Source organism: Ammospiza caudacuta, chromosome 5, assembly GCF_027887145.1.
Source record: "Ammospiza caudacuta isolate bAmmCau1 chromosome 5, bAmmCau1.pri, whole genome shotgun sequence".
Taxonomy (NCBI): domain Eukaryota; kingdom Metazoa; phylum Chordata; class Aves; order Passeriformes; family Passerellidae; genus Ammospiza; species Ammospiza caudacuta.
The window spans coordinates 34,308,499-34,326,081 of NC_080597.1; the positions used below are offsets into that span (position 1 = coordinate 34,308,499).

The window sequence follows — 17,583 nt, forward strand, 5'->3', positions numbered from 1 at the left end:
ATTTCTGTAAACTTTCTCAGAGGCACTGGCTAATTTAAAGCCCTGCAGATAACCTGATCAATAAACACAGTTAATCCCTCTCCTGCTTGGTAACCCTGGCACCAGGACTTACTGAGTTTGCCATAAGCTAATTTTTTTTTCTCAAAATTGAGCAATCTAGCCAGACTTTGTCTATGTGTGGATTCAAACTGTACTGACACTAGTTATTCCCCATGACCTTTAATCTCTACTAGTACACCCTTCAGCATCCAGGTGGTTAGTTATTTGATACACCTTGTGAGAAGTACCACCTCTCACAGGAGCTACTGGCTTTTCCATGTCCTTTCCCTTTAGTGCCTTCTCAGACATGAAAGCCAGACAAAGTAATCCTCAGAAAGCAGAATATTTTCTCATCTTGTTCCTGGCAGCTGTGTTTCACCTGGCTTGTGTGTTCTCTAAGACAGGAGATAAGGACCAGTGATGGTCAGCACCTGAACCAAGTCTGCCTCCCCCTTCCTTTGACTGATATTCAGCCTGTTGTAGAAACGACCCAGTTTTAGCAATGCTGTGGCAAATGGCCATGTTGTTGTAAACAGACCAGTTATGTGTCAGTGGAATGTTCTTTCCAGGCATTTTCAGTCATGCTAATGGCTTAGCAAAATACTGAGACCTGCTGAATCTAATGCTAATAGAAAAGTGCTTTTCAGGAGCTAGGCTGAGATACCACAGCAGCTTGTCATCCCCACTTCCTTTGTGTATACAGAACTAACCAGCTCAGACCTTTCAACAAACTTCTATTATTCTATTTAGAAATTCTTTGGTTTAGATAGTAAAAGTTTCATTAATTTCTATATTTTTAAAATAAAATTTCTCCTTTCAACAAAGTTTTTTTACTGTTATTGAGAATTAGCAATACAGTTTTTAAAACCCCTCAAGCCATTGTTTCCTCTAGCAGTAAATATAATACTTAAAATTATTTTAATGACTGCAAAGTTGGCAGAAATTTTATTTTACTTTATTTTAAATGACTCTTAGACATGATACCAATGTCTAAAGATATCTCTTCCTATTTCCATTATGTGTTTTGGCTTAAGGAGAGCAAAGTCCTGATATCATTTGACTTACTTTCCACTAGTGCCTAAGATTATAGCCAAAGGAAAAATCAATAGGATTGTTATCAAGAATACAAGAAAAAACTATTGAAAAGAGCATATAAATAAATAAAGGTTTTTAAACAATCTTTAACAAGGTAATTTACCTGCAGGGACATTTTGCTAAAACATGAGAGTTGGCTAAGGTACAAAATCCACACAACTACAGAACTCTGTCCTCCCTGTGCAATGTAGATTCTGTTTTCTCAAGGTGATGAGATTTAGTCTCATTATAGGAGTAAATTCCTCATTGTTGTAAGATATAAAAAAACTCCTTTGCCCTCCATATTCTGGTGAACAACTTTTTCTTCTTGCTAATAATTTGATACTGTTTATCTAGAATGTGATTACATAAAATATAATTAGGACAATAATGACAAGATCAGATTAAAATAAGATTACTTCTAATGCAATGAGCACAGCTGCTTGGTTACATTCCCACTCTACCCATTCATCTTGTACTCAAACCGTTTTCTGTCTCAAGTGATACTGCCAGCAGGAAGATACCCACACAACTAAAATACTGCCCTAGTTCACATTCTGCTAGGTTTAGTGCTAAACTAAATACTATCACCAGTTCAATTTTCATCATTCATATTGCAATTGTGTTTATTTTGGTTGGTTTTTTAAGCATCACCTTTTAGGATTGTAGGATTCTCAGATTTCATTTAAGTAAAGTGAAGAGGTTTTCTAACATTCCAGGTATAAACTGGAAAACTCCAAGACTCAAAAAAGAAAAACCAAATCAGTACATGGGGTGAAAAAAGGCATAGGATTAAAGTCCTTTTCATGATTTGACTCATGGGCATTGAACCTGTGAAACTGGCTTTGCTGCACACTCTGTACTAGCAATTCAAGATGATATACATCAGTTAGAAGTAATTTTTATAATCTGAAAGGCCCACAATTTAAAAGCTAGTGCTGCAAACAAGCTGCAACAACTATAGGGTAAAGAAAAAAAAAGACACTGAAAAATTTTTTAAATGTTTGAACAACATGTCTGAAAATTTTATGCCTGAAAATTCACAAAGTCTTCATGCAAGATCTTTGTACTGCTGAAATCTAATCATGTTCTATCATCAGATTTTTTGTAGCAGAACAAGTCATTCCTCTGTGCTGCATTAGAAAGAAGCCAAGCTTTCTGCAAGCTAAACTGTGGTTTAGTTTTACTAGTGCAATGCATCACCCTAGGACTGGCATCCGAATGAGGACAAGAACTGTGCTTTCATACAAAGAGGACTAGTTCCCCCTCCAGTCTGTTTAAAATATTGTTCACAGCTTCGAGCACACACTAGAGTTACAGAGCCTACTTTTCCTCACAGGATCTGATGTAAATGATACAAAGTCTAGGTCGGTATGCTCAATGTTTGGTGACTTGATTCCACATCACAGTAACTTGATTAGTTACAAGAATGACCACCTTTCACTTTGCCAGCACTCCTTGTTCTCAGCCTGCCAATTGCCCTTGTGCTTTGGAGAACTGTTATTAAAAAACCCAGCAAGCTTCCCTGTATCAGTCCCTTGTTGTTCCTCAGAGTTTGGCTCTGCTGTGGGCTACACTTGGCCTGTGACTGCTCACACCAACAAGCCACAAATCATTTCTTATACCTGCAGCATAGCAGTCTCATTGCACCCCAAAGCTCTTATCTTCGCAGTCTGCTTGCTCCCGCACTGGTATTCATGATGTGAAACCCCCAGGGATTTATTTTAAAGGTCCTCAGCAGAATGTGTTTACCATTGAGACCCCAAGTGTATCATCCTGGCTGAAAAGGCACAGAAGAAGAATGTTAACACAGTAGCAGATTAGAGGGTTTGTCACTGTGATGGAAGTTATTCCATACAGCAGTTCTCTCACCACAGGAGAGAGCTAGGCAAGAACTGTAAGAAAAGATTCATCAGAATGAAAAGTGTTCCCAGGAACACAGTTTTTTGACAGACTCTGCTCACAGGAAAAGCTCCTCAGCCTGAGGGTGGCAGATCTTAGCAAGACTGATGACAAGAACCATGTAGTTATGACACATACCTAGAATACAAGAGCTCTTTGGGCATGGCAACCAAAAGGTGGCCACCATATAATGTGAAAGACTTCCAAATACATCTTGGCAAGACATGGGGAAAATTTTACATAACAAAATATTTTGATTTGTTTTTCAGAAAAAACCTCTTCCTATTTCTATACTAAAGATTGAGTTTAAAATGGGGACAGAAAATTTGAGCCATGGAAGAGGAGAAACCCACCTTTTCCATGGAAAGAACAAGAACATATCAAGTATATGTCATATCAAGGAACCATCCACTCTGCCTCATGTTCTTGGTGCCTTCTATTTCTCAATGGCTCTGCTACTCATTTCTGCCAGGATGTTACAGACAGACAGAACTGAGTGTGTAACACTGGGAGTTTAGATGCAACAAATAAGCTGGTCAGGGCCCCAGAGTTTATAAGAAAGGACAGAACATCTTGAAAGTACAACAAAGCAGTTAAGTCACAAGGAAAACAACATTATTTTATGTTGTTTCTATTTCAGCCTGGGCAAAGCTAGATTACAGCAAGTCTTGACAACCCTCCTTGTTCAAGCACAGGTCTTGGCTTTAATCAACAAATAAGCTTGGGAAAGAATTAAAACTTTTAATTTGTTGACTAAGGGTGAGTCTATGTCCTTGTTTCTCTCTTACTGCTTTCCTATTTTTCTCATCCTGTGTGTTTCTTCTATTAAATACTTTACCTTTGGGCTGAAGAATGGATACTGAGGGTCTTAGTCCCTCTTTCTGTTTAGAAGACTACTGAAACAGAAAAAGCAATGTCCTGTGCTAATACCCAACTACAGGAATTCAGCAGGCAGTCTCTAAGCCATTAATCTGAATGTAATCCAGCTATACTTTTGAGCAGCACAACAAAGGCAAAGCAGGGTTATTCATCCTCACTGATACATGTGCATTTATCTGAGTATTAGCTGGGAAATTATATAAGTTCCTATATAAGAGCACTCTTTCCTGAATGGTAGAAATCCATACGTAAAAAGATTGGGAGATTGTTGTGCACTTTGATTTACTTTATTGAGTAATCATCTGATAGCTACAATGGTGAACTGGAAGTTTAGAAATAAAATAAAATAAAATAAAATAAAATAAAATAAAATAAAATAAAATAAAATAAAATAAAATAAAATAAAATAAAATAAAGAAATAAAAAGAAAATTAAAGAAAAAAAAGAAGAAAAAGGAAAACCAACCCCTTTATAAAAAAATTCCACATCGTATTTCCCCATATTTTGGGAAACAGGCTGAAGAAAACATTCTACACTGTAGAAGACACACATAACTGCTGATACCCATGTTTTGACATTGGAACTGCAAGTCTGAAGTATATAGTTCTAAAGCCTCAGCCAAAAGAGGCTTAATAATAATAGCATGGATACATCACCGCTGTGAAGATGTTAACACATTAAGGATTCTGGGATACCAATCTGGTATAATCAACAATATACTGGGTTCCTGTGAAAGATGTGGCATTTCTTCTTAAGGTCAGCTTTTAGAGAACTTTGAAAAACAATGTTCTAGACTGATTACTTACAGTACTCCTTTGCTTGCAGAAAAGCAGGAGAGTAGTTCAATAAAAACTGAATACATGATCATTTTTCTGACTGGATTTGATTAGTTGCATAACTTTAGCAAGATTATCACAGTGTGTGATCTAGTTAAGCTTTTAGGATTATATGAACACCAGCACCAAATTAATCTTAGAATCAGACAACTGAGATACTTGTAAACTCTCATATGTCTCTGACCACTTATGAAGTCTCTCCCGGTCCCACTGCTTCAGAAAGCATTTGATAGTTAGTGCAGCATTTTATTGACAAAGCAACACAATCTGGATAGAGTCCTCACTTCTCTCTCTTGCAAGAATAGCATGCCACCTTGTTGAACCTCCAAGGATGCAAAGTGGGATTATTTTACATAAAGTCTCCCTTTGTAGCATCTGAAATAAAAACCTTTCCCCTAGAACTGCCACTGTTTTGATAGTGAATTCCATGCTGAGTTGTACAACTGGTTACTCAGTTCTTTGGCTGATTTTAAGAATTGCATTCAAAAGTTACTCTGTGCTAGAGGCATTTAGAAAATATATTTATACCTGGTATTGATACTCTTTCAAGTACTCTTTTAGTCTTGTTGGTAATGGCAGCTCCCAGATCTGATTTGTGCTCTTGTTTATAGCTATTCTGCAGCGGTGTTGCAGAGATGGAGCAGATGTATAGAGGGGTTTGTTCAAGTAAAGATGAACTGTTCCATTTGAAGGTGTTTCAGTTCTATCCTTGCACATGAGAACATAGTACTCAATCAAATGCACAACGCTGTTGAACTGCTTAAGTCTAGATCTGACACAAGTGATAGAGTCCAGTCTAAACTTGCCATCTTGATATTCTATACGTAGATTGGTCGGTCCCGCTGACGTTTTTACTGATATAGTCAGTAGATACTCTGAGTGCGAACTATCCCTAACCAAAAAGGTCCCTTCGGGGGCATCCTGTAACCTTTCTTTGGCTTCAGCAACAGTCATGTTGCCCCAGTACCATCCTGTTAAAAGATGAGAAAAAGAAGGGATTTGTTTATTCCTGTTTGTTTGAAAAGCTGCTCTCTAGCTGATATACTTCTAGTCACCCATTTCTTTTGTTGTTTGAAAGCTAAAGTCCTGCAGGCACAGTAAATTTTTATTTGCTATTTAAATTCATTTGTTTTACAATGCATCTCGTTTTGACAGAGCTTTCCAGGTCACTTTTTATTTACCCATGTAGGCATAGACATGCACAAACGTTCCCGCAGCGTCCTGCGGGGCCGAGAGCGGAGCCGCCGACCCGGCGGGCCGCCCCTGAAGCGGCAGGGGCGCGTCCCGCGGCTCCCCGCTGCTCTGCCGCCGGGAGAGCAAGGCACGGGCTGGCAGCCCGCACAACGCCCGCTGTGGGGAACTCGGAGCAGGCTGCTGCTGAAATGAGCTTTCTCAAGCGATCGAAAGCTAAGGGATAAGAAAACAACTTCGGCGAGGTAGCTGCGGTCCTGACGCGGCTGCGATGAAGACAAAAAGCCCTTCCCTCCTCCCGCAAGCAAGCTCCGCGTCCTGCGGGGCCGGGCGAGCCGCCGCCGCGCCGCCGAGGGGAGCGCAGGTACGCGGGGCCGAGGGGATGCGGCCGCCCCGGCCGGCGGCAGCGCCCGGCCCTCGCCCGGCCGCAGATACCGGGCTGCCGCTGGGGCGCGGCGCTGCCGGCGCTTTCGCTTCGGCCGCCGCAGTCCGCGTAGGGTCGGAGTCGTCGCCGCCCCTCTCCGCCGGGGGAACGCGACCTCGCAGCGCCGGGCGGCGATGGCCAGGCGTCGCACCGCCGCCCGGTTCCCCTCGGCCCGGTGGGGATCCCCGCCGCGCCGCTCTGCCTTCCCCCCGGACAGCGCCGCGCCCCGGGCGCTTTCCCCTTCCCGGCCGCCCGGGCTTACCTGCCCGCCGCAGCTCCTCCATAGCCGCGGCCAGCTGCTCCGCCTCACGGCACTCCTCGGCAACGGGCGCCGCCGCCCCGGGGCGCCCCCAGCGCTCCCCGGAGCTCTCCGCGCTCTCCAGGGACTCGGCGGAGCGCAGGGTCATGGGCGGTGGCGGCGGGCGCGGCCCCGCTCGCCCGCAGGTCGGGGGCTGCCGGCAGGAGAGGGCTCCGCTTGGCCGCCGCGGAGCTCAGCGCCGCGCTGGGCGCATGGTCCCGGCCCCCGGCCCGGGCGCCGCCTGCGAGCGGAGAGAGAGCGTGGTTAGCGGCGAGCCCCGCGAGAGGCGCTCCCGACGCAGAGCGTGTTTCTGGCGATCCCGCTTCGGAACTTCCCAGCATCCAGAGGAGGGACGCGAGGCGAGAGATCACCTCCCGGCGGAGCGGGGGAGGGACATCTCCTCCCCCCGCCACCCAGCCTGTCCTCGGCTCCTCTCCGCCGGGGACTCGGCGGAGGCGGCGTCCCGAGACGGTGGTCTCGCTTTGTCGCAAAGGCGAACCCGCTGATACCCCGCTCCCTCGGCCGGGGCAGGCGAGCCCGGCCGGCAGCTCTGGGACTTTTGGGACGGGAGGAGGTCGTGGGGGAGAGCAGAGCGCGTAAAGGTATGGGAGAGGAGAGGTAACCAGCAGGGCAGTGGTCCCAGCCCCGGCGCTGCCCGGGTTCCACGCTGCGGTGCGTACGGACTCCTTCCAGTAAGGTCATCCGCGAAGTCGTACCTGTAGGAACGGGAACGGAAGCCCGGCGTGGGCCATGCTCCCGGGATGGGAGACCTCCTCTCGGGCAGCGGAGTACCCGAGAAGCTGCGGAGCCAGTGCGCCGGCAGTGCCGGCTCCGGGGGCTCGCCGGCCGCTTGGGAACGGAAGGGGCAGCGCGGTGGAGGACGCGCTATAATTAGCGCGGAGCAGGAAATATGCTTTTCCCGCTCCATTAAATGCTGATATTAGGGAGGGGAAAAAAAATCTTTCCTCTTGGCCGAAGCTAACGAGAGGGACAAAAAGAGCCTCTTCTCTCCTGGTGCACCGCCACATCAGGAGCGACACAAAGCCGGGCAGTACCAGAGAGGGGGAGCCTAGCTGGCTTGGCTGGAGCGAAGGGACGGGGCTTGCGGGAAGACCGGGAGCCCCCCGCCGGTGCTTGCGAACCGGGCAGTCTCTGCTTGCGGGTGCGCAGCACCCGCCAGGTGAGGGGGTTATGCTGAGGTGGTTCCTCCCCCAACAAGTTCCGCGGCGGAGCTCAGAAACTTTTCTAAATTAAACTCTAGTGACAACTGATAGCGTGTTCTGACGGGTTTCTATCCCCATAGATGTAGGCAGACTCGCGGGAACCCCTCGACAAAGCCCATCCCTCCTTCCCCGGCGCCGAGCTCCCGGCTCGGTGGCCGGGCGCAGGTGCGCCTGTCACCGGGAGAGGCTGCGGGCGCGGGGCCGACGGGCGCAGGTGGGAGCAGCCCTGCCAGCGGTGTCCGGGCGCGACCCCTTGTGAAAGGAGGCTCCGGCAGCGCCGAGCCGCGAAGCGCCGCCGCCGCGGGAGCTCGGTGGGGACGGAAGGCTGGCGAGGCGGTGGCGGCTGGCTGCAGCCGGGCGTCCCCCGGCCGAGGCGAGGAGAGCCGGAGCAGCCCGCCGCCGGCTGCGGGGAGCCTCCATCCCGGCGGTCGGCAGCGCCGTACCGGGAGCGGGGCGGCGGGCTGCCGGCTCTCCAAGCGACGCACGGCATCGTGCGGAGGGGGGCGACGACAAGGGGACTCACCCGGGCTCGGCGGGACGGGGCTGGGGCCGCCGCTGCCGCCGCCTGGAGGTGGGGCGGTCAGGTTGTTCTGGCTCCCGGCGGCGTCGGGGGGCCGAGGGGACACGGCACCCGCCGCCGGGGAGAAGCGTCGAGGCTGTGCCGGGGCGGACAGAGGCTGCCGGAGGAAGATGGTGCTCCTGGGGAAACAACACCCTCCTCTCCCCCGCCTCTCCCCGGCGCGGGCGGTCTGCTCAACTTTGATTGCGAGGCGAGGGCATCCTGCCCCCGCCGCTCCCCCCTCCCGGGATGGTTACATACAAAGGCTGCTTTCCAGGAACTTTCCAGGAACCGCATCATGTGACAGGACCCGCTCCGGCGCCTCCGCCGCGATCGCGGCCAGCCGGGGCCGACGCACCGAGCCGCCGCCCCTGTCACGCCGGGGCAGCGGCCGCCGAACGCTGCCCCGCGGCCCCCCCGCCTCCTCCCCCTGCGCCCGCGGAGCCGCGGGCGACGCGCAGGTCAGTGCCCGGGGCTGCGGGGGGACCGGGCCGGCGGGGCCGCGCGGGGCGCCCCGCGGGCGCGGCGGGACCCCGGAGGGAGCGGGGCGAGCGCGGCCGCCCGTGCCGGGGCCGGAGGGGCGAGGGGCGCCCGGCCCGCCCGGCGCCGGCAGCCGCGGGCACCTGAGCGCGCCGGCGGGGCCCGCCCGCGGGGCCGGGAGCGCTCGGGGGCCGGTGCCAGGAGCTCCCTGCCAGGGACTCGCGGCGGCCGAAGCTCCTGGGACACCCCACCCTGGTCTCCACCCCCCTTCACCCTCCGGCGCTAAATACCTCGTTGCTACAAACAGCCATTGCCCGCCGATGCGCGCGCCGATTTCCTCCCCCTCCCCCCCCCCCTTTTTTTAAATTATTATTCTTTTTTTTTTTAATAATCACGAAGCTGTTTTTCGGCGTAAAGATGGTTGATTGCGCCCTGGGTGCTGCTCGGTAACCAGCCACCTTTCGCCGCTGCCCCGGCGGCCCCGAGCCGACTTTAGAAAGAGACACACACAGAGGGGAAAAGGGTTAAAAAAAAAAAAAAAAAAGGAGAGAAAAGAAAAGAGGGAAAACAAAGCAAAAGTAGCCGTAATAGTCTCACTCCAGCCCTTGGCTGCAGGTTAGGGCTCCCTGCAAATTGTACGGGGGTATCTGGGAGGGAGAATTGACGGCAGAAGGATTACGGGGTGTCTTTTTAAAGATTTCAGGAAAGAAGCCCAAACCTACAGCATAATAAAAGATAGTATCTTTAAAAATCGGGGCGAGAGGGGCGAGGGAGCCTTTGTTATCAGAGGGGAAATGAATATGTATGAGGCTGCCCTGTCTGGCTGAGGGAGCGGAGCAGCTCCCCTGCACAGAGAGAGCGCCCAGGCTGAGACGCTGCCTTGGGTCGCACTCCCCAGTACCGCCTGAAATGCAACGTTTCTTAAAAAATTAAAAAAAAAAAAAAAAAAGGACTGGGGAAGGGTTGCAAATCCTGAAGGATTTTGTAACAGTTATTGCTTATAATTCTTAAGCATCAGAGGATAAGAGAATTAATAGTTATCTTAAAAATTAAGTTCTGTATTTAGTGATTAAGTAAATTCATCTGAGAAAAAAAAATCTACTTTGTTAAGTGAAATATTGGCCAGCATGATTTCATCTATTTGTAATGCCTGGGTGCTTTTGAAATTAATTTATTCAGTTTATGAAAAAAAGGTGGTTTTAATCACTGGCAGCAGCACAGATTTAAAATGAGGTCTGAGGAACAAACACGGGCTTTCTTAAGCATTCTCAGAAATGGTTTAAAACAATTTAGGTCTTGAAGGTCATTCTTGTTCCTGTTTTTGTCTGTGAAGTTCAGATAGCCTCAGATCCAGGCTCCAGTGACAGTTGTGGAATTCCCACTAACTTTTTTCGTTGGATTGATAAGAAGAGGAGAGAGAATGGGTTTGTGCCCCTAGAAATTTAGTTGACAGTTCAGCTACCTATGACATAAAATCTTGCAAAAAACCTCCATTACTTTTCAGAATGGCACTGACTTCACTATGTTCAGGAGAACAATAAGAAATTAATATGGATCTATTTTTATTACTAAAATAATTCTGTATATGTAGGCACACAGCTTTTGCTCCAAAAGTATTTTGTTCTGATATCATAGTGTTCAAATTAAGGCTGTTTCTTTGAAGTTCATTAATGCATCTTGGAGAAAAGGAATACGTCTTGTCTAGATGCAAAGCTGCTTTTTTCCAGCTTTGCTGTAGTTCTCTTTCCCTGTGTTATTTTATTAATGGGATTTTTATGTGGGTAGTATCTCAAGACTTCCTTTGCTTCTGCTGTTTATTCGTCACTTGAAGTCATAATAATTTGTTTCTAAAACCACAGCTGGCTGCTATAAAGGCAGAGGGAGGAAGACCACGATTTATGTGGTGAATGAGAAACAAGAACAGAAGAATGTAATAAATGTTTGTTACTTAAAACTTCAGATATTGTTATGAGAAAGGTAGCATAAATATTAAATAGGCAGTATATCAGCAGGATCTTTCCTAAACAGAGTTCTGTTAAATTTTTTTTTCATGAGAACCTAATGTCTCTTAAAAATAGCACTAAATATCTGATAAACTTACAAGAGTAATGAAATTCCAACTTAAAAACTGCAAATGGATCTTTAAATGACAATCCTGGCACCTCACAGGAGTGCTCTGGTTTACAGTCACCTTTATTCTCTGGCTTGAGACATCTGAAAGTGCTATGGGCTCCGTGGGCTATGTTTGTATTTTACTGTTTCTTTCTACAATGTTACTTGCTCTTTTTCTGCTCTGTCTGCCTAAGTCTTCCATACAGTCACAAGAGAGAAAAGAAATAACTGTAAGGGTAAGAAAAGGTGACTAAATGAAATTACTTTTGGGACTATGGGCTGTACGTAGTGCGTGAAACTATTTAAAGCTACTTTTTAGTTTTTTGGCACTGGGATATTTAATACAGGTTTGGTCTGCCTCAAGAGTTTTACTTTATAAAAATCAGAATGGAGTAGGAGAAAGATGTGAAATAAAGAAAGAGAAAAGAAGGAGCAGACTCAGAAAACTTAGTTTTCCAAAATAGGGTTTTTTAATCTGCCATGTAACAAACAGGAATTCTTCTAAACAGTCACTAATACAAAAACTATATACAAGTGAGGATTTAAAAAATTTTTGTGCAATTCAAACCAAATGCTTTATTTATTTTTAATCTGCTGTTTTGGGGTAGCAATTCTAGGAGAAATATTGCTGTACATATATAAATATGAATGCTTCTGAACCAGTTTTAGAGGCATATCCAACTGAAGATGAAAGGCACAACTTAAGCAATCTCTATTTTTTTTCTGATACAACTATTCATGAATGTTGGTTCTGACTGTATATTATCCATATAGTAGATATTTTTAATCTTGTTTTGTATTAGTAGTGAAAATATGAACATTAAGGGTTCTTGAAAATCACAAGCAGAATATATTGTTTGAGCTCAAATGCACTCAATTGCATATGCCTAAGACAGGGAAGGATGAGTAAATTTATTTTTTATTTTTCCTTTAGGCAAAAATCCCTTTCATGACCAAGGAAGGAGGCAACAACATTTTTACAGCCCTGAGAAGTGCCTGTTACTAGAAATGATTTTCACTTTGTTCCTGAAAAGCACGCCAAGTTTACTGGTGAGCTCGTACACTGATTTATTTATATAATATGATGTGAGCAGAGGGGGGTAATGTGATTTTGACTCAGCTGATTTTGCTAAATTTGCTCTTATTCACTGAAAACATTTACTGATCTATTAAGACAGATTTACCTAGCTACCTGGAAGAATAGAAGGGGCCTTTCCCTGCTCTCTTCATGCTTAACTTCCCAAAGATGCAGCACAGAATATCTGTTATCCATGCACACCATTTGGTCAGTTAAAATCCCCTTCAGTTAAAAGGACAGCTATTGCTTATCACATAGCTCTACTTACTGAACGTATTTTGACAACTGTTTACCTGAACTAGTCTAAACAACAATGTACAGCTGCCATGGTTTCCCTGTCCTGGGATTGCAGTCTGGTTCTTGAGCAGAGAAATGGGAATATTGAGGCTTTGGCTCCAGCAGATTGGAATGTGTTAATTGTAACTCCACAGCACGAGAAAGGTCTGCAATGTGAACTCTTTGAGGATTTCTCACTTAGCAGTTAAGAGAAAGGTTTGCTTATTTCACAACGAGTTCCTAAAACATAATAAATAAAACATAGGGAAAACAAGTATTTCAGTGCATGGGATCATCCTGCCCTTTCCAACTGCCTGAGGTACAGCATGTTTTGATGAAATAGATTAAGATTTATACCAAACAGTTTTACTCTTTACCAGCTGCCACCTTATTTCCTGCTATTTTTATTTATTCACGTGTGAATGCTTTGCTTTTCTTATTATACATTTGGTAAAGGAGAATAATAAAAGAATTCAGTGAATAATTTCTATAAATCAGGGGTGCTCTAAAAGGAAAGAAGCACTTGTGATTTAAAAGCAAACATCAAAAGATGGCATCAAGGGAGTAATACTTTGAAATAACATCTGGATTCTTTTCTTTCAGAGACAGTTGATAAAAAGAAGGATCATTCCCTTTGGTTCAGTGGATAGGTAGACAGATAATCACTGTCAAGCACAAAACTGACCATAAAAAGGTGGCATTCAAGTCCATCTCTCATCTCATCCTGTGCTATCTACTGTCTATAAGTAAAGGCCTAACCTGCATTGAGTAAAAGGTTACCTAGCCACTTGGGATCTTCAATGAAAAAAATTAAATGTAGTGCTTGCTTAGTTTCTCCAATTTACTATTTACAATTTAAGGTAAAACCAAATTAACATAAAAATACTTTCAAAAGGCATGTAAAGGAAAAGTAGAATGTGGTGACACAGGGTACTAAGTATAAAAAACAAGGAGAATTTACACAGCAGTTTTTACTTTATGCTATGCTAGGCTTCCTTATAAATACCAGAATTCCGGTCTATCACTGTGTTATTTTGTGAATTATCAAGTTTCACTCTGACTAAAAGTAGCCAAATATTGGTGAAAGTTATTGGAGAATAAGTTGTAAATATACATGCTTTGGTAGCATTTTCTTCTCATTCATGCTTCCTTCCCACGAACAAGGTAGAAAAAAGGAAAGGACCAATTTTGGTACAGTCTTCAAACAACTACAAGGAGAATATTTGATATGGATTTTAATATTCAGATTATAGCATAAAATGCTGTGACTGTAATATTTATTTACCTTGTTTTTTTGACTGAGAAAGTGCATATAGGTATATATGTGCACTACACCTATGCACACACACGTTCAGAACCATGCTCCTTGAAGTTTTGGATTTTTAGAGAAACATACACTCTTGGGTTTAGTTTTTTTTTTTTAGAAAAATCCTAGAGATAGCACAGCTGAAAGCACTGTGAAATCTTGCATTCTTGTCCTAGATGCTGCCAGAAAAAACAAGCCTTTTATGCTTGAGGAGGCTTGAGATGTTTTTCTGCCAGTTGCAAGTCCTACGCCTCAAAGTAAAAGAGAGCAAGTAATGTCTGTGAAAAAAGGTTTCCTGACAGACAGCATGAAAGCAGCTCTCCTATGCTTTGCCAATCCATAAGTAATAAAGTTCCTTTGTTGGCAGAAAGTCAGTTTTGAAACTAATAAGGAAAACTAAAACAGGTGATGCAGTGCCTGTCTCTAAAAGGGAGATTTTTGAGTGAAAAGTGAAGTAGAAACTGGGTTGTGTGTCTCTGAATAAATGGCCTCCCATCAGAAAAAGATTAATTTTAAGTCACTGTTCTAGTTCTTATATTAAGGATAGTTTAATTCACCCAGAGCTATTTGGCCTTGAGGATGAATTCCTACAATTAAGTGTTTATGATTGAAAGTGCTGCCATGGAGAGCAGACAGATGAATATCATTTTAGGAGTACTGTGAATCATTAAATTAGTTGTAGAACCTTTTTTTGGGCATGAGCCACTTCTAAATTTCAGGCTAAGGCTATAATAGACTTCAGCATAAGGCCTGACGTGTTGCTGTACTTAGGAGTTTGAATAACAGGATAATCAACGTTTACTAATGTATTTATATAACCTTAAACTTCTTCCAGTTAATTGAAAATAGGTTGCCTGTTGTATGTGAATATGCTGCTGGGTTCAGATACATTTTTCAGATCAGTGCATTAAGTGTTAGTGTCAGGTAATGAACTTAACCTGCCTCTGACGTGTTGGCTGCTTTTGGCTCAAGATAGGTATGGCTGCTTTCCCTGCTTCAGTGTAGAGGCTGCATGTGGAATGTCATACAAACCTGGACAGATGACAAGAAAACAGTGCTAGCTGCCAACTACCCTCTCTCTGTTTGTCAGGATTAGTGCTTGCTTTTTGTCAGGATGGCTCCACGCCTCGTCCTGTATATGACTGGCACACTGGGAGGATGCAGCCTGATGAAATACTGGCCAGGCAGGCTGTCAGTTTTAAGGCTCAGGAGAGAAACAGACATAGGGCTACTCTTTCTGGTTTAGGAAAGCGCATTGGTCCACAGCTTGCCTTTTCTTGGCACAGCCTGTCCATTCCCAGAATTGCTTGCTCCCCCTGTAAGCAGTTTTTCCAGGTATGTGGAAATTAAAGCTCAAACAGTAGTAGATAAAATTGGACAGGCTGCTTGAAGCAGTATCTCCCCCTGTACTGTACCCAAAACCATCCTGTGGCTCTGACAGAGCTCTGCCTGCCGCAGGGAAGAGAAATTAACTCATGCATCTCCTCCTTAACAACTTCAGCTTTCAGACTGGTGTTTTAAGAACAATTCCAGTTTCAGTGTGGCTTCAAAACTGCCATCCATCAGGAGCAGCCTTGTGAGCTGTTTGGTCTTGAGATGGCAATTCTGTCCTGAGGTGGGGTGAACGGCTTGGGGGGAGAGTAATAACTCCTTCAGCCATCTGATTTTAATCCCTTACCATATGTGACTCGAAGTCCTTAGATGCCCTCTACTGCCATATACCAGAATTAACAGATGGCTCTGTGTAACCAAATTCAGATTTGCTTGTTATTCTCTCTGTTCTTATAAATGAACGGAGAAGGGGAAATAATACCCATAATTATTACAAAATATGCAAAGCATTTTATAAAGTGTGAGTTTGGGCTAGACATATTTTCTGACTTTCAGTGCCATTGCCCTACATTTCAAAATTTAACACTAATTTTAGTAGTCTCTTCAGAGCTCATTTCTCTGATAAATTATCCCTCTGTGAATAAATGTGATCTGGAAAGATGCCTGAGGCACAGCAGAATTTTTCCCCAGCATTTCATGCCACATGATGCCAGACAGAAGGAAGCTGCACAACCTGCTGCTGTAGATCAGCCTTTGTTCTGCGGAGGAAGGAAAGGATGCATTTAGCCATTGGACATATCTTTTGCATAACACAGAACAGCAGGTAAGAGTGAACCTAAAATGGAACAAGAATGAAATTTCTGTCCTACCTTTGCCTGTGTTATGAGAGGTTTTGTGTGCTGGCAGGCACAAAGCAATCCTAAGACAAACAGGACTAATCTTGGAGAAGATCACTCCCCAGGCTCTTAAGAATGAAGTGCCTTTGCGGTGCATTGGCTTTAGGTGTGTTGGGTATGTCAACTCCTTTTCCTTCTATAAGGAAAAGCCAGCAAAACAATCCCACCTTTAACTCCCTGTCCCAGGCTGAAATTTGAAATGAGTGGGTTTGGGCCAAATTAGCAGCCATATTTTGTGTACATTTTTAAACAAGCCTCACCTTTCCTGAGGACAGTATTATTTCTTTCTGCTCTAGGTGTTTGCTGGTGATGTTACAAATAGAAGCAGGCCTGGCAGGAGGGAGCATGAGCTTTCCAGTGGAACCTGTCACAGCAGGGACCTGCTCCAGGTAAATGGAGGACACACAGGAGAGCCTCTTCCAGGCCAGTAAAAAGCCTGAGTTCATGAAGGGTGCAAATTTCACACTGTGCTTTCTTTTCCCTCCAGCACAGTCCTCTACTTTCAGGCACACTGGTCAAGAATATGCTGCTTACATTTTTCAGGAGCTTTTATAATTTTTTCAGAACATAATCTCAAACTAACATAAGCCCGTAGCAAAATCTTATTGTGAATGGGGGCTTTGTTTCTGAGAGACTCTTTTTGAAAATGCCAGGTTATCAGCTAGCCCTTGCATAACAGGCTGAAACAGGAATTTGTTCATATGGCTTCGTTACAGCATATTCCTTCCTTCAACCTGTATCTCCACTTTCTCCAAGAAATACATAGAGCTCTTCAAGTCCTCCTGGCAGGTGGGCTATGTAATGTTATGGTGGCAAACCTGGAAAGCTTTACCAATTCATACCATCCAACAATGTGGTTCATTGCATGTATTTTCATTAGCCCCATTTTCCCAGTTTCTTTAAGGGCATTTCAATCTTTCAGTGGCTTTTATTCTTCCCCTATCCATCAGGGAGTGAAATCATATGTCCACAGAATGTAAATAACAGCTGTTTCTATTCAATTTGAATTTATATGCTTAGCACTTAAAAATAGCTTATTTCTAGAGGCTTTCATAATCTATTCAAAATTTCTTCTTAGTCAGAGGTACTAGCGAGATGTTAATGAAATCCCTTTGGACTGGCTGATCAAAAAGGCACAGCAACAACAATGAAATTCTTCAAATGACTGATCAGTTATGCTTCTGAGTTACTCTTCAGCAACTGACTGAAGTATATCACCTTGGGCATTTTAAGATCACTTCCTTGGGCTGCTCTAACAGGGCAAAATATGCCAGGTAAAAAGATGAATGGTTAAAAAAATCTATGCTGAAATGGTAGTGTATTTCTAGAAAAATTAATTTATTATACAAGCTGAACAGGGAAAAAAACCAAACAAAAACAACACCTGGCAAGGTATTTAAAGGGAACAGCTCATTTGCCAGTGTCACAGATCTTTGAATAAACAAACCCCTTATGCCCGGTGAATAACTGAAAAACAGCTTTTTGATTTTTATACTATTTTCTTTTGTTGACATTTCATGAACCCTAAAGAGGATACACATTTGTATTTATTAATGCCTAAATGAACATTTTAAGAATTACGTCCAATTACTGTGGGTTTTTTCCCTCCAGAAAACTTTGGAAGCCTTTCACCTCATTATTTTGCCAAGTGTCTCACCTTGAATCTTCAGATTTCTTT

The 17,583-nt window shown here is 44.6% G+C and overlaps 1 protein-coding gene across 1 annotated transcript; it reads right to left on the reverse strand.

Moving 5' to 3' along the window:
• Positions 1-4,172: 4,172 nt before the first annotated feature.
• SOCS2 (suppressor of cytokine signaling 2) lies at positions 4,173-7,483 on the reverse strand. The gene is made up of 3 exons (XM_058805305.1): positions 7,360-7,483; positions 6,608-6,884; positions 4,173-5,701 (listed from the first exon to the last, which is right to left on the reverse strand). The coding sequence occupies exons 2-3, from the start codon at positions 6,750-6,752 to the stop codon at positions 5,253-5,255; spliced, it is 594 nt and encodes a 197-aa protein (XP_058661288.1). The 5' UTR covers positions 6,753-6,884; positions 7,360-7,483; the 3' UTR covers positions 4,173-5,252.
• Positions 7,484-17,583: the final 10,100 nt, after the last annotated feature.

Coding starts and splice junctions, on each gene's coding strand:
- SOCS2 (XM_058805305.1), bottom strand. CDS start 6,752: ATGACCCTGCGCTCCGCCGAGTCCCTGGAGAGCGCGGAGAGCTCCGGG. Junction 5,702..6,607: donor GGAGGAGCTGCGGCGGGCAG/GTAAGCCCGGGC, acceptor ATCTTTTAACAG/GATGGTACTGGGGCAACATG.